The sequence below is a fragment of the Mus musculus genome, chromosome 11, assembly GCF_000001635.26.
Source record: "Mus musculus strain C57BL/6J chromosome 11, GRCm38.p6 C57BL/6J".
Classification (NCBI taxonomy): Eukaryota; Metazoa; Chordata; class Mammalia; order Rodentia; family Muridae; genus Mus; species Mus musculus.
This window is the reverse complement of record NC_000077.6, coordinates 29,857,655-29,883,837: the sequence shown is the minus strand read 5'-3', so window position 1 is coordinate 29,883,837 and position 26,183 is coordinate 29,857,655. Positions and strand designations below refer to the sequence as shown.

The following is a 26,183-nucleotide window of genomic DNA, read 5'->3' as shown; positions in this document are numbered from 1 at the left end:
TATCAAACTCTTCTCTTTTATACTTTGTAAGTTCTTCCAGGATAACAAGCATTGCTTACTTTTTTCCTTTCCTTGCATATGTTCATGTTCTAGTGAGTGAGTAGATACTCTCCTCAAGACTTACTTTCTCACTCTTGCCCCCAAACTATGGAGGCTCTTACTTCCAGAATTCACCACTGTTTCAAATAGTTGAATGAATGCATGCTCTCATCTCTGAAGTGGGTCTGCAGAGCAGTGCTTCTGCCCAAAGCTTTTCCATCACCATACTCTGAGAGGACCACCATCTTTCCTCTCCTGCAGGCACAAAATATTAGGATTGCCTCTGATTTTTCCTTCCATACATCCTTGCCCCTTAGAGTCATCTAATCTTGCTCTCCTGGGTGAGATGTAATTTCTTGCCCACTATGCCATTCCTGTTCATTTCAAGTACTGTAACTTGGCTTCCTATAGCTGCTCACTGGCCCCGCCTCTTGAGTATAATCTGAGTATGTTGTCACAAAAGCCTTGATTGTTGTTTCCGCACACCCTCATTTTTAGTTGCGGTTCTCAAAGCAGTGACCCAGGTTTCTCTGGTTTCTTATAGAATCCGTGTCTTTAGAAAAGTACTTCTGCTTACTCATCTACATTTGCATATGAAAGAGTAGCAGAATCTGACTGAACCTGTGCTCCAGGGTGTTGTGAGATTAAACACAGATGTAGAAGGCATTTGGAGACTGTGGGGCCTAGGTAGTGGCACCAGAGTTACACCAGCTCATACATTAGGAACTACATCAAGGAAAAATACTGGATTTCTGTATAACTATGGTGGTGTCCCTGCTGCCATCTACAAATCGTCCAAGCTTTAAGCTTGCCATCTTCCAAAAGATCTGTGCAAACAAAATGGAGAAGCCTGGGTGATTGTGTGCCTTTGTGACGTATCACTTGTATTTAGAAATATATGTCAGCAATTCTATAGTAAAAAAAGAAAAAAAAAGCAAACTATAATATTTTGGTTAAAAAGGAATTATTTTTATTGCCACTATGCTCTAACCAACTCCACCAACCAGCCTAGAAAGCATTTTGTAAAATATATGTACATACTTTAAAATGGCTAGGTGATATGTGTTATGCTAATATGAAGTTATTCCTAGCCATTTTTTCTTTATGTAGTACATTAATGTATACACACACACACACACACACACACACACACTACTCCATATCATATCACATCACATTTTCTATGTATGGTCTTATTAAGTAGTTCTGGATAGCCTGGAAGTTGCTATGTAGACCAGGCTAGCCTCCCGTGTGCAATGTTCCTCCTTCCGCTGCCTCCCAAGTGCTAAGATTACAGGCATGTGCTGTAGATGTGGCTTTCTCTTTATACTTATCTACATTTCTGAACTTTTCTGCAATCTATATTCATTTGATAAAAGACCAGTTCTATTCTGTGAACACTGGGGTCATTTAAATGCCATTAAACATTAACATTTTGAAATTTTGGAGCTTTTAAAGTTAAAAAATATCGTTGTGAGTTTTTCTTATGCTTCTAGAGTATGCAGGGGTTTTTGTGTTTCTCTAATGACACAGAGAAACAATTTATTTATGTTCAGTTCAGATAAAGTATATTCTGTAAAATTACTGAAAATACTAATAATGGAATGAATATAGAGTACTCTATTTCAGCATATATTTATTTTATTATTTCCTAGTTTTGGACACTATGTGGAAATGCCCTGACTGCAAAAAGAGGCATATTTGGCAAAACAGGAGATCTTCAGACTATCCTTTGCCTTGCATGTGCCAAAGAAGACATCACTTACTCTGGTGCTTTAAACGGTGACATCTATGTCTGGAAAGGGCTCACCTTAGTCCGCACTATTCAAGGAGCACATAGTGTGAGTATTGCTATATGGGGCTCTGAGATGATGTAATGAGGGATGATGTAATATGGATTGATGTAATGTGGATGATGTACTGAATGGGTTAAGGCCACACATCTCTCTGTTTCTGCCCTTTGCTTTACAGTTAGACTTCAAACAGTTGTATACACATACACATAAGCATACACATACACATATACATACACATACATACACATACATGAAATGATTCATGAAGATTTCTCACCTGGGGGGGGAATCCATACTAAATCCACCCTTCACCTTAACTTTAAACTAGCTGATTAGTGTTAATACCTTCAAATTCATTCACTGTTACCACTTTTAGTGCTGCAGATTGAACCCAGAGCCTCACACACTAGGCAAGACCTCTGTCATTAAGCTGCATCCCCAGACCTCATTACTCTTCCCATGAAGAAAACCTTAGACAACTCAGTGAAATAGTTTAGACACTTTAGAGTCTTCCCAGTCATCTACGGTGAAAGCCATTTGTCTTGGTTTCATTGCCAAATGACTCTTAAAATAATTAAGAGGTCAGAATTTGTCTTCATTCGTTAAATGATCTGCTGCCTCAGCAATAAGTTTCTCTCTGTCAGCATAATGTGACATAACAGCTTTTAAAAAATCAAGTAAAATAAGGGTCAAGGTATTTTAAATATGAAAAGGGAGTCATGCAATAGTACACAATGCTGACATGATGCTATTTGTAGTTTTTGGTTTGTCAAAAGTGACACCATCCTGAAAAGCTGAGATCTGCCTCAGATACCCCTATACTTGTAAATGGTATGGCACCATGCCCCTAGTCTGTGTCTCTACTTCGTTAATTTATGACTTAAGTGTGCCACCTTTGTAATGTCTTTGTTTCAGAAGACTCAGTTGTCATATAGAAATGTGATTCTGTATCTGCTTTTACTAAGGCACTCATAACTAACATTTTGGGTGGTAGCGGTAACAATGTTATCAAATTAGATGTGTTGGAATTGCTTTGCTTCCTGGTGGTGGCTGTAATTACTGCAATCCAGCTGAGATGAAGTATGTTGATCTGCTGTCAGATTTCAACAGAAAACAGCATTTGCTTTAATTAGTTTTGCTCTGTTATTTTTAATCATGGAGATTCAGCAACAATGACATTTGTGACTGTGGGATTGAATTCTACCTCTTATAATTGACAGGCTGGGATCTTCAGCCTGTATGCTTGTGAAGAAGGCTTTGCTACTGGTGGGCGAGATGGTTGCATACGATTATGGGACACTGATTTCAAACCAATAACCAAAATTGATCTCAGGGAGACGGAACAAGGATATAAAGGTAAAATGTGTGTTAGTACTTACCATGTGCTCTAAGAAGGTTATGTACAATGTCAAGTTGTGTGTTTCTGTTTAAGAGAAAGAAGTAAATATAAGGGCTAGAGAGACAGCTCAGCTATTAGGAGCATTCACAGAAGATCTGGATACAGTTCACACCACCCACAGGGCGCCTCATGAGTGCCTGTAATTCCAGTTCCAGGGACCTTGTGTCTCCTTCTTGCTTCTGTGTATATTAGGTATACACATAGTACACACACATGCATGAGACATATCACTTATAAAGTGAAAGTTTTTTAAAGAATTAATTATGTAAATTTTATATTCTACCTGACAGTATTTGCTTTGTTCTATGAAGACTTTAAGGGTTTACATAAAAATATTGAATACAAGCTCCAAAGTATGTTGAAAATGAGTAGATAGCTTTTCCCCTGCTTGGCATAAAGCTACAGTGATCCTGTAGCAAAGACAGATGATAACATTACAGTGAAAAAGCTGAACGGTTTCCCAGAATATGGGATTATTTTCAGTGATGAAATGAAGAATTTCTGGACAAGACAGTCAATAAATGTGACAGTGTGTAGCCTCTGAAAATAAACCTGTGTCCACTTGTAGCACTGAAGTGGCTAGGGTAGACATCAGAGAGCAGAGAGAAGAAAACATGTACCGTATGTCCTCAGGCTATCTTCCCTAAGCAGTGTTGTTTCCAATCAAATTTTATTTTTAAATTTAGCAACAGAGCAATGAGCTGGATGTTGTGATTCATCTTATACCACAAGCTACCTTCTTCCTTCTGCCATTCACATAGTGACTCATGTCACACCACAGGCTACATCCTTCCTTCTGCCATTCACTATAAAAAATGCCTCACAGCTCTTCTGGAGACTGCACTGATTCTATCTTAGGGAGTTGTGGATACCTAACACCGGGCTTCTTAGAAAGTTGTAGAATTTGGTTCCTACTTTACTCTGTCAATTAGGACAAAGTCAAGGTCCTTAAATTCTCTATAATATCATGTGGTTTTAAGCAGCTTTATTCAGAAGAATATATAAATATGTAGAAGCAAGTTAGTTTTCTAAGAGTCACATTTTAAAAAAAGCAAAATCTTTCAACCAAATAACTCCAGACACCCACCCTCTTGAGTGTTTGCAGAGTGAGGGTAAGCAAGGCTAGAAGGAGGGTGTGGAGGAGCAGAACAGACAGGAGGAGACAGAGGGGACAGCAGATCCTTACACACTGTCCCACACGCAGAGAGATCTTAACCTTCTGCTCTGCCTACTCCCTGCTTCAAACATGGAAGTAAAGCACATTTGAGAGGAACAGATTCAGGCAAAACAGTATCAGGATTGCCTTGGTCTCAATGTGAATGTAAAACTATAGGAGTGACTTTATCTTCAGATGGACTTTTGATATGCATGAATTCCCTCCCCCCCTTTTTGCTGTTGGGTGACAATGACTGTTGACCTCATTTGCATGGAAACTATGTTTTGTGGTTCTTTTCTGGGGTTTTGATTTTATTTTCCATTTTATTAAAAAGACTTTCTAAACATTCAGCAAGAACATTTTAAAGGTCATGTTCTAATTCTATAACACCATACTTGCTACTTTTGAAAGACCCCCGAAGAGGGGAGAACCTCACTCAAGTCTCAGGATGACGCGACCCCCCCAAGAAGGATGGTCTCACAAGAGACCGTCCTTGCTGCAATTGCACAAGGTTTATTGACAGGAACCAGCCCACTGGGGTCAACTCGTATCCCACGCAGGGGTAGAGGAGTTCGACCCTGAGTAGCTGGGAAAGGGGATATTTAAAGGAAAGAAACACAACCCAAGGGGGAAGGGAGGGTATTATTGGAAAATGCGGAAAATACGAGTGAAGAATCACAAGCGGGTACTAAAAATCACAAGGGGAAACTCCCTGCTTCTCAAGATTGTTCTCAAGACTTTAATCTAACTTTTGTGGTCGGCCAGGTCCTGGAACAAGGTCACTGAACTGGATAACCTACATTCTTGGTGCTAGGGGGTCTGAATTTTTCCTGGTCTTTCACTTTGTGTCTAAAGTTTGAAGATATTAATCAGGAGCAGTGAGATAGCTCAACCTTAAAAAGTACTTGATGCCAATCCTGATGACCTGAGTTCAATCCCTGAAACTCACATGATAGGAAGAAAAAACTGATTACTGTAAGTTGACATCTGACCCTCATATGCATTCTACATATGCATTTATGCATGTGCATGTATGTATATGCACACACACACACAAATAACTAACTAAATGTCTGTATCCACCAGCAGCCATGAAGAACTGGGTTCCTGAAAGGAAAGCTGGGGATATATGGGAAGGACAGACAGGAGAGGAATGCGACCAAGACAGTGTTTCTGATCAAGGCCTAATGTTTTAATTCTTCAGTCTGAGTATAAAGGGGGGAACCCATTCCCCACTTGGCTAGAATCTCATCACTTTGCCAGGATCTCTCTGGAAGACAAGCTCAGCTTCTCAGCAGGTAGTGACTTCTTGCAGGAAGCTGCAGAATTGGCAGGACAATAGACTTCACCTAGGTCTGAAGACTCCACCCTAGGTGGGCTAGCTGACTGTGGGAAAACAAGGTCTGATTTAGCCCACCCACACAAGGCTGGGGAAGGGCACAGTTTCTTCCTTTTTATTTATTAAAAATTAGCTGAACTGGGGCATAAGATTTACTTATGCTCCATGGTCCTGCCTGGGAATTATGGAGGCTGGCTGCAGTGCCTGGCTTGGGTTGTCTCTAACTCTCTCTTACCCATCCCAGAGGACACATGAAGCTTGCTTGTGTTTATTTACACAAACACAGCCTTTTAGTGTTTATTATGAACAAACACAGCCTCTTGGCACATGCCTCTGTCTTAGATTGATAAGAGTCATAGAACATCAGTGGCCTGTCTCTGACTGCCGGCCCTCATAGCACACCTTTTTCCCATTCAGACCAAAGCCACAATATGCATTCAATGCATTTCTTCATAGCGATGAATAACTGCCATGGTGAATGAATGAGTTTACCAAAGATGATTCTATGTGAAACAACCAAACTGCTTAAAATACAAAGTCAAAAGTTAAGAGCTAACAGGATTAAGGTTGTCTTTGGGGAATGTCCCAAGCACGCAATTCAGTTGTAAATTAGCAATGATCAGACACAAAGCCTGGCCTCCTGGTGTGGGGGAGGTAGCTTTGAGAATCGTCAGAAAAAAACTGTTATTTCCCAGGAAATAATGGAGGTTATGCTCCAAATTAACTCAGCTGACTGATAAAGATCTCAAGCCAGCTTCATAATTGTAATCACATTTACTAGAAGACTCAGGATCTGTGTCTGCTTGATAAACCAATCTTTCAGGCAGCCATCAGGCTCTGCCTTCTTTTTGTGAAAAAACACAGACAAAACCTCTCCCCCATATTAAAACAGGGTCAGGATCATTCCATGTATTAGTTAGGGGGTCCTGTCATTTAACCATGGCATAAGAACTGGAAGTAACTGGATGCCAATAGTAATCTACTGTAGACTGACCTTTAACATCAGTTTGAAAAAAAATTAAAACAAATAAGACAAAATCAAGATTTGCTTTTGGTGACCTTGGAGGGTATAATTCCCCCTTTTATTTTTAAAGGAGATATTGTTTTAAAGTTCCCCAATACCTTGTCCTTGAGAATTATAAGGAATGCCAGTAATATGGATAACATTAAATTGTTGACAAAACATCTCAAATGCTTGACTGTAATAGCCAGTTCCATTATCTGTTTTAATCTGCTTAGGAACATCAAGCATAAAAAAAATAATGCAGGCAGTGACTAATTACATTTTTAGTTGCTTCTCCTGTTAAAGCAGTTGCAACTAGAAAGCCTGAAAAGGTATCAACAGTCACATGCACATATTTTATTTTATTTTTCTAAAATCAGAAATATCAGTATCCATTTGCAATAATTGATTAAGAATAAGTCCTCGAGAATTAACACCATTATGTGGGACAGGTAGAAACTGAGGAGATTGAGAACACGTCTTTACAATTTGACATGCACATTCTCTAAAAATACCAAATTATTATCTCAAACCATTACTATTTTGATCATGTAAATAATGAGATTATGTGACTAATTGTTCCTGTTTAAGGCCTATAATCGGCCTGGGATACAAATCTTCTGTGGCACTGCCTTACCAAGTTTTATCGAGGCAGTCCAGGATGAGTTATTAAATGTCCAAGGACAGTCCTTTAAAGGAACAGTACTTTTTCTTGAGTTGTATATGCATAAACAATTGCAAAATTTGAGAATTAGCAGTATCTAAAAAAGGAACAATTTCAAGCAATTGTAAGCCCTGATATAGATAGATAGATAGATAGATAGATAGATAGATAGATAGATAGATAGATAGATAGATAGAAAGATATGAAAGACCCACAATGTGAGGACTCCCCCATGTTCTGACTCAGGAGAGGTGACAACCCAAAATCACCCACAAGAAACGGTCTTGCTGCAAACTGCAAGAGGATTTTTATTCAAGAGCACTCTCAGGCCCACGGTCATACACCACGCAGGGGTAGAGGACCGTGGCGCACCGAGTAGCTGGATAAGGGGGTATTTAAAGGGAGAAACCACAACTCAAGGAAGTGGGGAGGGCATTGTTGGAAAATACCAAAAATACCAGTTAAGAGTCACAAGGAAGTGCAAAGTCACAAGAGTCACAAGGAATACCTGGTAATTGTGAGGGTTATTTCTCAAGACAGTTTCTAAGAGCCCCTAACAATAGCACATTTGCATAGCGGGTTCCAGCAATGATCAGGGTGGGTCAGGGTGACTTTCTTTGAATGAACACTCCTTGAACCCAGGAAGCAGGTGGGTGGAAGAATGTTACTATCTGTTTTATGATCAGCATACCTTGGAGCATTGAGTCACAGAGGTCACATTCTCAAGCCTGGGCCTAAAGACCTAGAATTTTGTTTTTACGCTTTACTTTTTCAGATAGAGAGAGAGAGAGAGAGAGAGAGAGAGAGAGAGAGAGAGAGAGAGATGGAGAGATGATATAGAGATAGAGATAGATAGATAGATAGATAGATAGATAGATAGATAGATAGATAGATAGATAGATAGATACACATACCTATGCTATCAGTATACAAATTAAAAGCTTGGTTTTTCAACACTTTAAAAATAGTGGCTATAGCACCTGGTTCAATCATTTGTGCTGAAGTAGAGGGAAACTCACGAGAATAAACATGTGATCCAATCACATATACTTCTCTTCCCAAAGAAGGGCTGTTTATAAATACAGTAGATGCATTTTTATGGGATGCATACCTAAATTTACAGGAAATACTAAAACATGCATAGGAGCAAATTTTAACAACTCATCTGATCAAGCCCTCTCAGTCAGTCAACAGGTTCTCCAGTGCAGGAGTGAAGATTAAAAGGAAAAAAGGTGGACAACATTGTAGCATGACCCTAGTCAATTCTGAGACTGACAGCAAATTTAATTTGCCCAATCTGCTTTTATACCATTTTAATTACATGCAAGTATTAGGGCAAGCAGTACAATAAGGAACTAGCAAGGCAGTAAGCAAAGTCCCGTGATTACTCCCATGGCAGTTGTTTAAAAGGGCTTGTCATAATGACCAAAATACTTGAGCCCACTTCTTGTCCAAGCCCAGAATCTTGCCTGAAGCCTACTTCTCTATTATAGCCTAAAGTTAGATTCCTGCCTGAGCTTACTTCCTTGTCTTGGTCAATGTCAGATTCCTGCCAGAAGACCATTTCCTTGTCCTTGGCCAATGTCAGCACCCCAAAGGGCTCTCTACACTTGTCTTTTGGATAATGATTATCAATTTTGCCTAAAAAGTTTGCCATGCAATATGCCAAATATCAGTATTCTTTAATAACCAATTTAATTGCTGTTTGAAACAAGGAATAGATGCCTTATCATGTTTTTAAGACATTCTTTCCAAAATACTTTCTATCATACAATTCTTTATTAACACCACAACAGCTTCATAATAGGATGTTAAAACTTGGAGATAAAGAAAGATGAATCCACATTAATGCTCTCTTTTGCCAAAGAATTGCTGCGGGCACATTGAGTAACAATAACTAAAATAAACAGCTAACTATTGATTATAGAAGCTTCCTCTACTTTCTGCAAAGCTATTTGTCTCTCACCAGTTAATTTGTATCCCCCTTGATGACAACCAACAAAGGCCTAAGTCCTCCTGTGGTGAGCTTAAGGTGAGGTCTTAGCCAATTAACATCTCCTAGAAGCTTTTGAAAATAATATGAAGTAAGCAAATTGTCTTTTCTTTCTTGAATTTTCTGTACCACAATTTTTCTAGGATATAACTGAGGCCTCAAATATTGAAAAAAATATTGTTTCTGAATCTTTCCTGGAGCAACAACTACTCCAAAGTTTTTAAAGCACATTGTGTAACAGCAAAGGTTTGTAATACGTACATTTCCCTTCAGAGGGATTAGCTAATAAAATAATCTCCATAAAATAAACAATATACACTGAAAGATTCAAAATCCTAGCTTTTTATATTGAAGCAGAGACAAAAATTCCTTTTTACATAATGTGAAGCTATTAGCCATTCCTAGAGGCAAAACTTTCCGATGATTACAAGCTCACTAGTAGCAAACCTTTTACAATTATCAGAATGCAATGGAAAAAAACAACCTTCCAAATCCATAATAATTGTATATGGCATAGGCAGACCAGATTGTAATGCCTCTACAAAGTTCCACAGCCTCATTGACCTTTCATAAAGGTCTTAAGTTTGAACTTTATTTTGAACAACACCTGGATAGATCTGTAATAATGCTGTTTTGGCTTAAAAATAATTCCCCGGAGGCAAGGCGAGGCAAGGCCCCCAAAACTTCCATAGGCAGGGTTTCAAGGACAAAAGCAGTGCCACACAAACCTCTCTGAGGCTGCTCTGAGCTTTGCATGAACTCAAATGTAAATATTTCTTAGTCTGAGTATAATGCCTGAGTCCTGGCCCAAAGACTACTCCTCCTGCAGTGAGGACAGATTCCAGGGGAGCAATTCTACTGTCTGTCTATGTCTCTAATTTTTGGACAGTCTTTCCTAAAACGATTTATACTTAAAACATTCTTTATAACCTCTGCACTGTAAAAAGCATTATTTGTACTGTAGTCCCCTGTAAGGCAGCAACCATAACCAAACACTGATTGTATGAGGGTCCACTTTCTGCACAAAGATGAATATATCCAGGTAAATCTGTCTTTGCTTTGTATGGCCGGATGGCCACAGCAAGCTGCATTACCATTCTCATAAGACAATTGTGTAACAAAAGGAACCCCTTCTTGAGGGTCTCTGAAAACTCTACTAGCTGTTTTTAGTAGCTTATCCACAAACTCCTTGAAACAGTTCATCAGAAGCCTGTTTGATAACCAATAAATTTCCACTGAGATCTTTCCAATCTTGGGGGGGGCTTAAATTTTGCTTCTACCACTGTATTCAATAAAGCAGGCCCATAATTGCCACAGCTGTTTTTAACTTTTATTACTCTTACACTCATCCTAATTACAATATATTGGTGAGTTAAGAATCCTGAGCTTGCAATCAAACTGCAAACTGCAGTCAATGGAACACTGGCAATTTAACCATAATTTTTAAGTTTCTTTTGCAATATTATAAGGCATAACCATAACTTTTGGAGAGCAAAACCCAATTTTAAACAATTCATTCTCTTTAAAATCAATATCAAAAGCATTGCTTTCACATTACAAAGTTCGACTGCCAATTCTCACATGAACCCAAAATCCTAGACCATTCAGAGATGTGTGTGTTTCAGAGCCACTGTGTTTCAGGGAATATGAATTCTGGAGTTTTCTAGATGGGAGAGAGATTGGAAGTTAGTGAGAGCAACTCTGTCATCTTATGAACAAAGAGACAGAAGCACACAGGATTGTGAACCTCAAGATAATTGCAGACTTAGGGCCTAACTCATCTCATGAGAGGTATAACAGCATATGTTGCGTCCAACTTTTTAAAGCAAATTGGTGATCTAGATGAAACCATGGAGCTTAAAATGATTAAAATGATTATTAAGGTTGGCAAGAAAAGGTAAAAATAATTTCTTAAAAAGTGTCAACCAAAGTGAATATGTTTACCTAATTGTTATAGAGTATGAAAAGAATACATAATTATTCACCCAATGCAAGATCTATTATTTTCCCATTCAATAAACATTTATTAGGCATCTGTTGAGATGTATGCCAAAGGACTAGAAAATACTGTATATTTTTCTGGGGATTACAAACACATATATTAAATAGCTGTTTGTCTAATGAGCTATAAAGTGTGAATTAGAAGAGATCTGCATCAAGAAAATCACAGATCAATAGCTGGTACTGGGGCTGGGCTCTGCGGGACACAAGGTTTGTTGTAGTCTTCCTACTCTGGAGCATCATGGAGCACATGGATTTCAACAGTTGCTTTATCACTTGTGTCCAGCAGCTTTAAAAATTGTTTTGTGTTTATACAAGCCAGATCATAATTCTTTTTTCAAAACCTTCCAGTGATTCCCCATTTTTCTGAAACACCCAACATCCTTATGATGGCCCCAGTGTACCTGCTTCTTCCTCTGCCTTGCCCAGGCCACCTCACACTTTTTCCTCTGTCTGCAATGTCCCTTCTCAACTTGAGCCTTTTACCCACTGTATCATGCATTGATTGACCTTGTCTGAAATTTCCTTCTTCTTCCAGCCCCTGGGCACTCCTGATGCCTCTTTCCAGATGTGCTAATGCTTTATACCTTGTAACATACAGCACACTTAGCCATGTGCAATGTTCATGGCCTTGTTTAGGTCAACTGGGTATCTATTTTTCCCTGATGCCTCTGGAGAGCTTACAATAGTGCCTCCTGTGTGCTAGAGACCTGGAAACAGGTCAGACAGTGAGTATCACGTTCAGACTGGAGTGTAGTAAAACCAAGAGCCAACCCAACTTAAGGAGAAACACATAGTTAGGTTCCTTCATCTCAACTTTCTAAGTTTACCCTTGGCCCACAAGTCCTTGAATAGAAGCTCCTAGTATGGGTTTAGGGAAGTGAGTACTATGCTTATGTTGCCAGTCTGCAGGGTACTTTTGTGCTACCTAAATAGAAACTAGCTAGAAACTCTTTGAGGGTTGTAATCACCAGGAGTGATTACAATACCTACTTAAAGAGCTAACCATTAACATTGACTGTAACTTTTCGAAGATTTCAGGAGGACATAGCACCTGTCCACTTGTTTCTTCCTTGTCTGTCTTCCTCAAGTGCTGACTGCATTAGTTCCTTTCCCACTGCTGTAATAAAACACTATGACCAAGGCGATTTAATAGAAGAGTTTATCTAGGCTTACAGTTCCTGTGGTTTAGAGTCCATCATGGCAGAGCAAAGGCATGGTTACAGAAATAGGAATCTGAGGACTCACATCTTAAACCACAAACAATAAACAGAGAGTGCAAACTACAGATAGTATGAATCTTTATAAACTGTCCCCAGTGCCACACCTCTCAAGCCGCTCCAAGCAGTGCCACCAAGTAGAGACCAGGAATCCAAATGCACAAGACTATGGGGAACATCTGATTCAAAACAATACCCCAACTTGAAACATATTTTTGTATCCAAGCAGAGAGTCGGACAGGAGGCCTGGATTCTTCGCTGTTGATTTTGACTATTTTTATTCCTCAGAACACCCTAGGGACCATAAAGCATAACATTTCTCAAATTGGACTGATTTCATTTTCCAGAAGATATTTGGCATTGTCTAGAGACAATTTTGATTGTAAAAACTTCACAAGTTTTATGGGACGTTATGGTTGGAGATCAAGGATGCTACCAAATGCACTATACTGGACAGGATAGTATCTGCAATGAAGAATTTTCTGGTGCCAAGTGTTGCAGTGAAGAACTCCAAGTAAAATATTCAAAAACCAGCTCTCAAATCGAAGTACCTATGTTTTCAAAAGAAATGTAACCAAGGCATCCCATTCTCCAGGTCCCTGGAAGGCCTCCATTATCCTCCTTTCCCTTTGACTTTTGTCATGCTCTAGCCAATTCCATATGTTAGTAATTGTAAATAGTGCTGCAGTAAACATAGGTAGGCAAAATGTCTTTAGTATGTTGATTTCATGTCCTTTGAATAATCTAGAAGTATGATGGTAGGTCTGCTTTTAGTTTTATAAAAAACTTCCTCAATGTTCTCCATAACAACTATACTAATCTGAATTGCCAGCGATAGTGAATAACAGTTCCCTTTTCTTGTGAACATTTGTTGTTTACTTTCTGTAATAACTGTCCTATGTTAGCATATCATCATAGTTCCTATTTGTCTTGCCCTCCTAGTACCTAATTATAGTGAACATTTTTATTCACTTGTTGATCATTGTATTCTTTTTAAAAAATCATTTCAGATCATTTGCCCATTTTAAAAGTAGATTACGAGTTTTTGGTTTTATAGTTCCTTAGGTATACAGAATATTAACTGTCTGTCAGATACATAATTAGCAAAGACTTTCTTCCATTTCCATTCATTGTCTTTTGGCTCACTTTGCCATACAGGATGTTTAGTTTTAGTTTTAATTTTAGTTTTAGTTTTAGTAGTTTTAGTTTTAGTGTGTAATCTCATCTGTAAGTTTTATTTTCTTTTGTAGCTTCAAGTCTTATATTTAGGTCTTATTTGAGTTGGTTTTTGTTTTAGAGTGAGAGACAATGTTCAAATCTGTGAACAAACCAAATATTCATTTTCCCAAGATTGTTTATTGAAGAGACTGTTCTTTCTCCATGTGATATAAGGTATCTGTGGTGGTTTGAATATGCTTGGCCCAGGGAGTGGCACTATTAGGAGATATAGCTTTGTTGGACTAGGTGTGGTCTTGTTGAGGGAAGAGTACCATTGTGGAGATGGGCTTTGAGGCCCCTATGCTTAAGATCCATCTAGTGTAGAAGTAGACCCTCCTCCTAGCTGCCTGGAAGACAGTCTTCTGTTGGTTGCCATAGAAGCAAGATATAGAACTCTCAGTTCCTCCCTCACCATGTCTGCTTAGATGCTGTCATGATTCCCACCATGATGATAATAGACTAAACTTCAGAACCTGTAAGCCAGCCCCAGTTAAATGTTGTCTTTCTTGGCCATGGTGTCTCTTCACAGCAATGGAAACCCTGACTCAGACAGGACTTATTTCAAGATACCATTCACTCTGCTAGTTTGTCCTAATATCTTTTTAGTTTCATTCATCTGCTTATTTTCATGCAAATGTTTTGCCATGCTCTCTAGTATGCCTCAAAATTAGATTTTATATATTTTTATGCTTTGACCTTTTTTTGTTTGTTTGTTTGTTTGTTTGTTTTTCTTTTTTCCTTTTCAACAGAATGGAATACCTCAGGCCCTGGCTAGAGAAATGATATTCTTGGTTTGCTCCAAAGATTAGAGCATTATATACTGATGCCATTTTTTTAAAGAGTCAAACCAACTGGACCTATCAATCAACTGGCTAGGATACCACCCATAGGCTATCTGAATCACCCAAAGCCATGCTATGAAGATGGCATGCTATGAAGATGGGAAGAATCATCATCTCTTTAATGAGATAATATATTTATCCTTCCCAGAAAGGCTTCTTCCATGTAATGACATGCAGAGCCTTCCTTGTGTGTTTACAATAAAGCCAGTGACCTACCATCTCTGTAGGTCACATAAGTGAGGGACACTAGCAGCTCAGGCAGGTGTGGTGCACAAAGCAATAAGATAGCCATTGTGTAACTGTGCCTGCAGTTGGAAGGATGGCCCTAATCAGGCAGTAGAGTTTTCCTCTCTTAATGCTAAAGCTATCTCTGTTAATATTAAAGACTTCTTGAATTGATGGACCCAGCAGTAGTTAAGCATCTGAAGTTCACTCCCTCTGACTAGTCAGTGGTGCTGCTGTAGCCACTATACATAAGAGGCGGTGACAGAAGCTGCAGTACTTCCTTTGTGCCATGCACACTTGGTCCTGACAGTCTGAGCTCTGGCTCAGAGGGACATGTGGCAAACCTGAGGGTAGGGCAGCAGTGGGAGCCACTGGCACCCCTCATTACCTGTGAGCCACAGGTGCTACATCACAGTGCAGGGTCAAGATGTGTTAGAGGCTGCACCTGTTCCTTTAGTCCTGGCACTGGCAAAGTCTACTTGCAATTGGCTGTACCTTTGGTCTCAGAAGGCATGTTCCTGAACACCTGGTTCTTCAGGATTCTACCTATTAATTTCTCTGTGGTATGACACTTGTGTCCTATAGTTGTTATGCTGAGTTATACCAGATTTGCAAGGCAGCTACCCCCACCCCCAAGCTAATGTGATGGCTTTAGAGACATTGTAGGAATCCCAAATCCAACCAGTAGCTTCCTTTTAAAGATGGCCTTTGACTGTAGCACTAGGAATTCTCTGGCAAGATGGTGTGAGTTCTTTTCCCAAAGCAGGGCTTATGTGCAGAGAGTAGGCTACTTCTCTCAGTGTGTCTCCCATAGCTGGGGTCTCTAGCATTTGCACTGACAACTTGCCATGTCTCTCTTCCACCCTGGCTGTGCCTTGACAGATGCTGGCTGGTTGCTTTCTTATACTGTTGTTCTAGGTTTCTGAACCTCATAATGAATGTTACTATCTTTCTCTTGTTAATTTCCAGTGTTTTCTCGTGCCCACCTCACAATGTCGGTATTTGTTGTTATTTTAGTTCATATTTGGGAAGGTAGGTGCTTGTCTTAGTTAATGTTCTTTTGCTGCTAGAGTCACCTTGACCACAACAACACTTATAAAAAGAATGCATTCAGTTGGGGTTTGCTTATTGTTTCAGAGTTAGTTCATTAGTATCATGACAGGAAGTAGACAGACATAATGCTGTAGCAGTAGCTAATCTACAGGCAGCAGGCAGCAGGCAGAGACAGAGACAGAAAGTCAGACAGACACACAGAGAGAAAGACAGACACATAGAGACCGATAGAGACAGGGACAAAGACTGGGCCTGGTGGGTTTTTGACACCTCAAAGCCTACCCCAAATGATTATGTCTTAGGGTTTCTATTGCTGTGAAGAGACACCATGGCCATGACAACTCTCAAAAAGGAAAAAATTTCATTGGAGCTGCTTATTTTTTTCAGAGGTTCAGTCTATTGTCATCATGGTGGGAAGCATGGCAGCATCCAAGCAGACACAATCCCGAAAGGAGCTAAGAATTCTACATCTTGTCCCACAGGCAGCAAAAGGAGAACAAGCTTGAGCTTCCAGGACATCAAAGCCCACCCCAGTGACACACAAAGCCCACCCCAGTGACACACAAAGCCCACCCCAGTGACACACAAAGCCCACCCCAGTGACACACTTCCTCCAACAAGGCTACACCTCCTAATAGTACCACTCCCTGTGAGCCTGTGGGGTCATTTTTATTCAAACCACCACATTCCACTCCTTGGCCACCATAGGTTTGTAGCCATACCACAATGCAGAAATGCATTCAGTCCAACTTCAAAAGTCCCCATTGTCTAAAACAGTCTCCAACTAGTTTAAAAGTCCAAAGTTCAAAGTCTCTTCTGAGACTCATGCAACCACTTAACTGTAAAGTCAAACTGATCACATACAATCACAGACAGATAAAAACAAACAGATCACATACTTCTAACATATAACGGCACAGGATACACATTACCATCCCAAAAGGGAGCACAAAGAAGAAATACTAGATCAAAGCAAGACCCAAAAAACAGCTGGGCAAATTCCAAAGTCTACATTGCCATGTCTAATGTCAGAACATTCTTTCAGTTCTCCAATTACCTTCATCTTTGTTGACTGTAATCTCTCTCCCTCTCTCTCTCTCTCTCTCTCTCTCTCTCTCTCCCTCTCTCTCTCTCTCTCTCCCTCTCTCTCTCTCTCTCTCTCTCTGTGTGTGTGTGTGTGTGTGTGTGTGTGTGTGTGTGTATCTACTTCTACTCCCTGTTAGGAGATTTCCTTTCCTTGACAGGTATCCCATGACTCTGGCATCTCCAGCATCTTGGAGTCTCCAAGGAAATCCAGGCTTCACCTTCACAAGCTTCCTATCCTCTCTAGACTTTTATGCAGGGACACTCCTGATACATGCCAGGCCTCAGAGGCTTTCCTTAGTCTTGGAGGGAGATTCCATAATCTCTTTCTCCTATCCTTGTCTCTAAAGCCAGAAACATGTGGCTGAAGCTGCCAAATCCTGCTACTTGATGAGGCTGGAACATGGCCCCTTGTTCAATTACATCTTCACCAGTTTTCTGTTTTTGATGTTTTCCTTCACTGCCTAAGCTCAGCTGATCTGGAACTTTCTCTGTAGACCAAGCTGGCCTCTAATATAAAGATCTACCAGCCTCTGCCTTCTGAGTACTAAAATTAAAGGCATACACTACCACTCCTGGATCTAAGCTGTTCTTAATTCTTTTTCAGAAGCTGGGTGGAGTCTCACCCTGAGGTCACCAATCTATTCCATTTAATATCAGGCTTTCTTTAATCTGTTTATCTCCTAAACACAGGATTTAGCTCCATTCCACTTCCTGGTCCCCCTTTTCTCCTCAAATTGTACTTTTTTTAAAAAATGTTTTACTTGCTCAGCTTGCTCCTTTTCATTATAGATTTTCAGAAGAGTAAACATTACTAACCACATGACAGAGTCATACTAAGCTATTTTGATATTTCCTCTGTCAATGCTATTAATCCAAAAGTCTTCACTTTAGTCTCAGACAGACTTTTCAGACAAGGACAAAGAGCAGCCAGCCACATTCTTCACTAAAATATCCCAAGAATAGTTTCTGGGCCACATGCTAACATTCTTCTCTGAGAGCCCCTGAGCTAGGCTCCCACAGTTCAAATCATCCTCAGCATCACTTCTTTCATGGTTCTACTTGTGTGGCTTATTAGGCCTCATCAAAACCATTCAACTGCATTTCTAACTTGAAGTCTCAAAGTCCACATTCCTCCAAACAAAAATATGGTCAAGCCTATCACAGCTATAACCCAGTCCCTGGTATCAAAATTTCTGTCTTGGCTAGGGCTTTATTGCTGTAAAGAGACACCAAGACTAAGGCAAATCATATAAAGGGAAATATTTAATTAAGGCTGGCATACAGTTTCAGAGATTTAGGACATTATCATCAAGGCAAGGAGCATGGCAGCATGCTGGAAGACATGGGGCTGAAGAAAAAGCTGAGAATTCTACATCTAGATCAAAGGCAGAAAAAGGAGATTGTGGAGCACACTGGGCATAGCTTGAGTATATATGACTTCAAAGCTGCCTCCACAGTGCCACTCTTCCTCCAGCTAGGGCACACCCTCAAATAGTGCCGTTCACTATTGCCAACCAGTCAAACACATGAGTCTATGGGGACCATTCCTATCAAACCACCACACTCTCTCTTAGATCATCTTTGCTTCCTGATCCTGGGCACATTGACAGAGATAGGAAATACACCTTTTATGGGAAGCTTTGAACTGCCTGAATTTCCTTTGTTTGATGTATGATTTGGCAGATCATATAACCTATATTGTGCACATATTCAGACATGTGGTGTATGCATGTGTGAGCACATATAGGGGTGTGTGTGTGCATGTATATGTGTGTGTGTGCATATGTGTGTGTGTATGTGTGTGTGTGTACACATATGCAGGCCAGTGGTCAATGCCAGACCTTCATCTATTACTTTAATAATTATTATTACAGCCAGGCAGTGGTGCCTTTAATCCCAGCACTCGGGAGGCAGAGGCAGGCAGATTTCTGAGTTCGAGGCCAGCCTGGTCTATAGAGGGAGTTCCAGGACAGCCAAGAAACCATATCTTTATAAGTATATATATTTAATTCACTCTCCCACTTTCTCTTCCCCCAAATGAAAGCAAAATGAAAATCAAAACAAACAACAAAACAGTAAGACAAAAACAAAACAAAACAAAAATCCCTCCCCCACCCCCAAAAATGAAGTCTGTTTTGTGTTATCCAAGAACTCCTGGGCATTGTGCTTGCTCTAAAGTGTGGTTGATAAACTCATGACATTCCATTGAAGAAAATGATTTTACCATTTCCAGCAGGTATTGCTTGCAAATAGCTTCCTAGTTAGGGGAGGGACTTCCTCTCTCTTAGAGATGGGACTTTGAGTTCACTTCCTCTTCTTAGGAGTGGGACTTTGTCTTCACTTCCTCCTCTCAATGCTGGGATTTTGTCTGGTTTGTTACTGTGCATGCTCACACAGTCTTTGTGACACTATGCACATATGTGCATCAGTCCTCTTATATCTAGAAGCTGCTGTTTTCTTCAAGTCAGTCACCACTTCTGGCTCCTAGAATCTTTCTGTCTTCCTTTACACATAGATTCCTGAGCCTCAAGGGGAGGAGTTTGATGAAAGCATCCAATAAGAGCTTCTCTGTCATACTATTATTCTATAGGTATAACAATATGTCATTAGGAGTCATTTTATTGCTATGTTCCTTTAGCAGAGTTGAGCAGTATGTTTCCCCTAGGTCCATAACCTACCAGTCTTAGGTTTTTGGCTACCTTTACCAGTGTCAGATGTGGGTGCCATCCCATGAAATGGGCCTTAAAATCAATCCAGATGTGGTTGGTTCCTCCCATTATTTTGTGCCACTATTAAATCGGTATGTCTTTCACGCAGCTCACAAGGTTTGTAGCTGGGTGATACTGATGCTTACCTTACTCCTCCAATTACACGAAGAGCACCTTCCAGCACTGTGAATGCCAGTCAATGGGAGCGCAGTTTCTAGTTGAACACTCAATTTCTTCAGGTTCTATGACTCTCCTCCTAATTTTTTGAGGCAGGAGCCTCACTGAACCTGAAAGTCATCTATTAGCCAGACTAGCTGGTCACTGAGCCCTGGGGTCCTCCTGCCTCTATCTCTCCATGTTGGGATTACATGTGTGTGTGCCTCCATGTCCATGTAGGTGCTGGGAGTCAGAACTTGGGCACTCTTGCATAGCAAGCACTTTGGCCCGCTGAGCCATCCGCAACCCAGTAAATGTGGAGTTCTATGCTGTGATCCACAGGTGCTTATCTGGAGTCCATTCTGGTCCATAGAGTTGATAGTGTCTCTCAGCTCACCGCTGTCAGTAGGAATCCTTACTGTCCACCTGCAGTGCTTGCTTGTTGGATTAAACAAAAAAAAGTAAGCTTTTTGCCTTGATTCACTAGGCCTTGTGTTTTCTAATGTACTGAGGTGGAGTTTTCAACCTCAACTAAAGAAATAGTATTTAGCCGGGCATGGTGGCCCACGCCTTTAATCCCAGCACTCGGGAGACAGAGGCAGGCAGATTTCTGAGTTCGAGGCCAGCCTGGTCTACAAAGTGAGTTCCAGGACAGCCAGGGCTATACAGAGAAACCCTGTCTCGAAAAACCAAAAAAAAAAAAAAAAAAAAAAAATAGAAAGAAAGAAAGAAAGAAAGAAAGAAAAGAAAAGAAAAGAAAAGAAAAGAAAAGAAAGAAAGAGAAATATTATTTACCATCACCCGGAGAACACTCTAGCTGGGCTTGGGAGGCAATGTTTTTCAGTCTTAGTGTTCAACCCATCTACCACTGCCCATGTCCAATTCCACAGGAACTGAGAGGACTGTCTGGGTGGGTTCCAGGTATCCATATATTTTAGATACTTCATGAAGATTCTAATGCGCAGAAAGGCTGGGAAGGGTGCCCTGCGCTCTTTGCCATGTGTTTAGTTTAAACCACACCCTTCCCTGCTGCTGGTTGCCTTTCTCCAGCCAAATAACTGTGAGAAAGGACATTTTAGCCCAGTGATATTTTTTCTGTGCTAATCCACCACTCTGCTTTCTGAGAGTTCACAATGCTAGCTCATTAAGATAATAAAAGAATCGGCTGAAAGGCAAGGATTAGCTGCCCATCAAGGAAAGAAGGGGGTGGCAGCATCTTCAGAGGTCCTGTATGACTTTTCATGGGTCTAGAATCTGACCTACACACAGAAAATTGTTCATACTGAGACATGAACTTTTAAAAAAGACCCTATAGTGCACAAACACTTGCTGGTTAGAATAATACTTGGTATTGATCGATTAATTTCCCAGATGTTAGGATCTAGGTCCAGTTCTGGTGTTGAAGCCAGACAGTGCTGCGAAGTGGGACTGCAGATGTTCACTTACAGCTGTGGTAACTGAAGATTTGAAAGGTTAAATAGCTTGTGGTGTTAAATAGCTAAGAGAGATAGACTATAAATCCATCTATTCACTTAACTAAGGCAAAGTAAGCATTCCCCTTTAGCAACAAGGTGTGTGTCAGTGCTGATGGGCCAACTCCCCTCAAGCTGGCCTTAGAACTATAGCAGAGAGCACTGGGATAGAAAACAAAAGCAAATTAAGAATTTGGTTTCTGCTTAGAGAATTTTTTCAGGTTTGGATGGGTAGTTTGCTCTCTACTGCCATCTGCTGTCTGTGTGTACCAATCTGGCCAGCGCTTTACCATTCTCATCATAGTACATAAGGGGGCCTAAAATCCAACTTAGACACCTCACCACACTGTCAAAAATACCCACAATATGTATCTCAAAGAAGAAGAGCATTTCTGTGGCAGCTTTCCCTGCTTTTCATTTTGCTACCAGCAGTTGTCTAACCTTACTCCAAATAGTAGTAGGGCAAAAGATAAAGAGCCAAATACAGCTTAATTACGGATGCAATGGCTGCCTTGGCCAGCTCAGTGAAGACTCTAATTACAGTCCTGTTCTCTGCACTTATGCCAAGCCTGGATGGACAGGAGAATGAAAGTACTGGCCTTGTCAGGGAAGTGTCTCTCTGCAAGGCCTCTCAGAACCTGGGAAAGGCTACAAGGCTCTGTGCAGCTCATGAGCACAGGAGCAATTTGGCTTATAACAAAGATTGTGGGCATGACTAAGAAGCTTAAATACAACTCTCCCACTGATGTGTCTTTGGGAAGTAATTTCCATTTAAAATGGTTATCTCAGAAAAGAAAGTGACTTGGTGTCATTAAGAGCCCTTAGAATAGGCTAGTCTGATATGACAAAAGATAATTTATCTGTTTGAAGAACAAGAATGTGTGGAAAACGTGAATTGTTCTCTGAGAGGAAATGTTCGCAGCTCATTAAGTTCATTATAAGTGACAAAAGTGTACTTTTCCCTTTTCTCTTTGCCCCTTCTGTCTCTCCTCTTTCCCCTCTTTTTTTCTAGTTCCTCTCCCTTTTCCCATCACATTTATCTAGACACATACTCTTGTCAATCAGCCTTCTTGCTTTTGCTAAGTGTTAAGTTTCCATGCTAAACTATTTAGTTCGCCAGAAACATTTTCCAAGGAAATCTATAAAAAAAAATCATGTTGTGTGTGTGTGTGTGTGTGTGTGTGTGTGTGTGTGTGTATGGGCATGTGTATGGTACTGAGCTGGCATGTACATGTATGGATTCTCTGGTGCTGGTATGTGTGTGTATGTGTGACTGGGATAGCATGTGCTGGTGTGTGTGTGTGTGTGTGTGTGTGTGTGTGTGTGTGTGTGTGTGTGTTCTAGATGTTGATCTTGGGTGTTCTTTTCAGTTGTACTCTGTCTTATTTTTTAATACAGGGTTTCTCACTAAACCCGGTGCTCACTGATTTTGCTGTGCTGTCTGGCAATCTCCAGGGATCCTCACAGCTCCCCAAAGCTGAGATTAAAGACATGTGCCAATGTACCCAGATTTTTATATGGGTGCTGGGAATCAAACTCAGGTCCTGACACTTGCTTATTATAAGTGGTATAGCTGCTCTACATTACCAACTGATCATTTTTCAGCCCCTCTTGAGCTGCCTTTCCCCACTAAGACACAGGTTGTGGGTTTCTTAGTACTTTTCTGATCCTTTTCACACTCCACCAAAGAGGTTTTGTTATAGAGGTGGTGGTACAGTTTCACACATTGTACCAAATAAGATGCCAATGTTAGTTGAGGAGAGTTATCTCATATACAAATAGCCTGTGCCAAAGGAAGGAAAGAAGGAAGGAAGGAAGGGAGGGAGGGAGGGAGAGAGGGAGGGAGGGAGGGAGGGAGGAAGGAAGGGAGGGAAAGAAAACCAGAAAATAAATAAAGGCAGTATCGCATTCAACCCTTGTAAGACTTCTCAGAAATTCTAACTCACTGATCTGCTTTCCTGCTATCCCATCTGACTTAGCATTCCTTCTGGATGTTTAAAAATACATCTTAAAAAAAAAAATCATTGAACACCCAGAGTTTATTTTATTCTCTATAAAAATGTATCTGACGTGGCTTTTGTAATATTAAAAAAAACTTTTAACATTTCATTTATCGAATCACAAGATTGCTAATCACTACAAGTGTACACACACACACAGCCACACACACACACACACACAGCCACACAGTTAGTAAATTACAGCTCAACTGGTGTAGAGGCTCAGCAGGTGCTGCTGAAGGAATGGGCACCAGTGAGGAGCTGGTTTTAGCATCTCCTCACACTGGCACACCTCTCTCAACCATCATCATCCCACCTACAGTGACGAAAGTCATTTTCATTTGAGGTCCATGGTTCATGTGAGGGGTCACTCTTAGTGATGTGTAGTCCATGGGCTTTGACGGATGCATGGTGACATATACCTGACATGATAAGTGTTGTATGAAACAATGGAAAGATTTTAAAAATTATCTGTGCTTCATTTATTTCTTGTCCTAAGATAATCCATTTCATAATAGTGATAGTAGAATTTTGTGAAACTTTTCATATAATTGTTTATTAGGTCTTTCAGCATAATAAAATTATATTATATATATACGTATATATAAAATATATATATATATATATACTACCTCTGACACTCATAGAGCAAAGCATTTGCTTCTGGGCATCTAACTAATCAGGTATCAAGCAAGAGTGACTCCTGTGTCTATAGCTTCTGGTGCTCAGTACAGTAGAGATGTGAAAGCAACTGAGGTTGCAGAGCATATTGCAACCTTGTTTCCAGAGAGTTCAGAAAATGGAATTGCTTGTGTATTTCTAACTCAGCTGTGAGACAATTCCCTGCATGAGTCAATATATAACAAACAGTAAGGAGTTTGAATGGACCAAAGAAGCCAGAGATAGAGGGTCAGTTTTCTTTTCTTTACTTAAAATTTTAATTATTTTATTTACATTGCACAAATTGCCCCCTTTCTGACTACCCATGTGGGGGAGGGGGGAGGAGTGGCACAGACCAGCCCATGTACTCTTTGGTTGGTGGCTTAGTCGCTGGGAGATCTGAGGGTCCAGGTTAGTTAACACTGTTGCTCTTGTGGGATGGCAAGCCCCCTCAGCTCCTTCAGTCGTTCCCCAACATTTTCTGTAGGTAGTCCCAACCTCAACCTAATGGTTGGCTGTAAGTCTCTGCATTTGTCTCGGTCAGATGCTGGTAGAGCCTCTCAGAGGACAGCCATGCTGGGCTCCTGTCTGAAAGCACAATATGGCATCAGCAATAGTGTCAAAGTTTGGTGCAAATGGGATGGATCCCAAAGTTTGGGTCAGTCACTGGGTGGCCTTTCTCTCAGTCTCTGCTCCATTTTTGTCCCTGCATTTCCTTTAAACTGGAACAATTCTGGGTCAAAAATTTGGAATGTGTGTGGTCTCCTGACTCAACTGGGGGCTATGTCTGTCTATTGGAGATGGTCTTTTCAGGTTCGATCTGCCCACTGTTGGGCATTTGGCTAATGCCATCACCGTTGAGTCCTGGTAGCCTCTCCTATCCCAGGTCTTTGAGATTTTCTAGAAGTTTCCCCTTCCCCAACCCCACACTACTGCATATTTAGATTAATTCTGCTGGCCCTCTAGGCTTCTCCCCTGTTTCCCCACATACATGATTCTGCCTCCCTTTCCCCCCCCCCAGTCCCCTCTCCCACCCAAGTTCCTCCCTTCCTCAGCATCCCATGATACTTTTTTCCCCCTTCTAAGTGGATTTGAGTTATCCACACACACTTGGGCCTTCCTTCGTGTTAAGCTTCCTACAGTCTGTGAGTTGTCTCATGGGTCTTCTGAACTTTTTGGTAATATTCACTTATGTACTTACTCACTGATCCTTTTGGGTCTGAGTTACCTCACTCAGGATAATATTTCCTAGTTCCGTCCATTTGCCTGCAAAATTCATGATGTCCTTGTTTTTAATAGCTGAATAGTATTCCATTGTGTAAATGAACCACATTTTCTGTATACATTCTTTTGTAGAGGGCCATCTGGGTTGTTTCCAACTTCTGGCTGTGACAAATAAGGCTGTTATGACCATAGTGGAGCATCTTTTGGGTATATGCCCAGGAGTGGTATAGCTGGGTCTTCAGGTAGATTTATTTCCAATTTTCTGAGGAACCCCCAGATTGATTTCCAGAGTGGTTGTGCCAGTTTGCAATCCCACCAGCAATGGAGGAGTGTTCCTCTTTTTCCACATTCTTGCCAACATGTACTATCTATGGAGTTCTTGATCTTAGCCATTCAAATGCTTTTTCAGCATCTAATAAGATGATCATATGATTTTTTTGTTTGTTTATATGGTGGAGTGTGTGTGTGTGTGTGTGTGTGTGTGTGTGTGTGTGTGTGTGTGTGTGTGTGTTTATTGATGGTTTTTCATATATTGAACCATCCCTGCATCCCAGGAATGAAGCCTACTTGATCATGGTGAATGATGGTTGTACTGGCTAGTTTTATATCAACTTGACACAGCTGGAGTTATCACAGAGAAAGGAGCTTCAGTTGAGGAATTGCCTCCATGAGATCCAGCTGTAAGGCATTTTCTCAATTAGTGATCAAGGGGGAAAGGCCCCTTGTGGGTGGGACCATCTCTGGGCTGGTAGTCTTGGGTTCTATAAGAGAGCAGGCTTAGCAAGCCAGAGGAAGCAAGCCAGTAAAGAACATCCCTCCATGGCCTCTGCATCAGCTCCTGCTCCCTGACCTGCTTGAGTTCCAGTCCTAACTTCTTTGAGTGATGAACAGCAATGTGGAAATGTAAGCTGAATAAACCCTTTCCTCTC

At 40.6% G+C, this 26,183-nt stretch overlaps 1 protein-coding gene across 8 annotated transcripts in view; it reads left to right on the top strand.

Moving 5' to 3' along the window:
- Eml6 (echinoderm microtubule associated protein like 6) overlaps positions 1–26,183 on the top strand; it is a 283,002-nt gene that overhangs the window by 142,208 nt on the left and 114,611 nt on the right. For all 8 annotated transcript variants that reach the window (XR_001779999.2, XM_017314517.2, XM_017314513.2 and 5 more), the window contains 2 exons: positions 1,695–1,880; positions 3,056–3,191. Coding sequence is in view for 7 of the 8 variants with exons in the window: in XM_017314517.2 (XP_017170006.1) it covers positions 1,695–1,880; positions 3,056–3,191 (322 nt within the window). In the remaining variant the exon portion in view is untranslated. The remainder of the gene's footprint in view (positions 1–1,694; positions 1,881–3,055; positions 3,192–26,183) is intronic.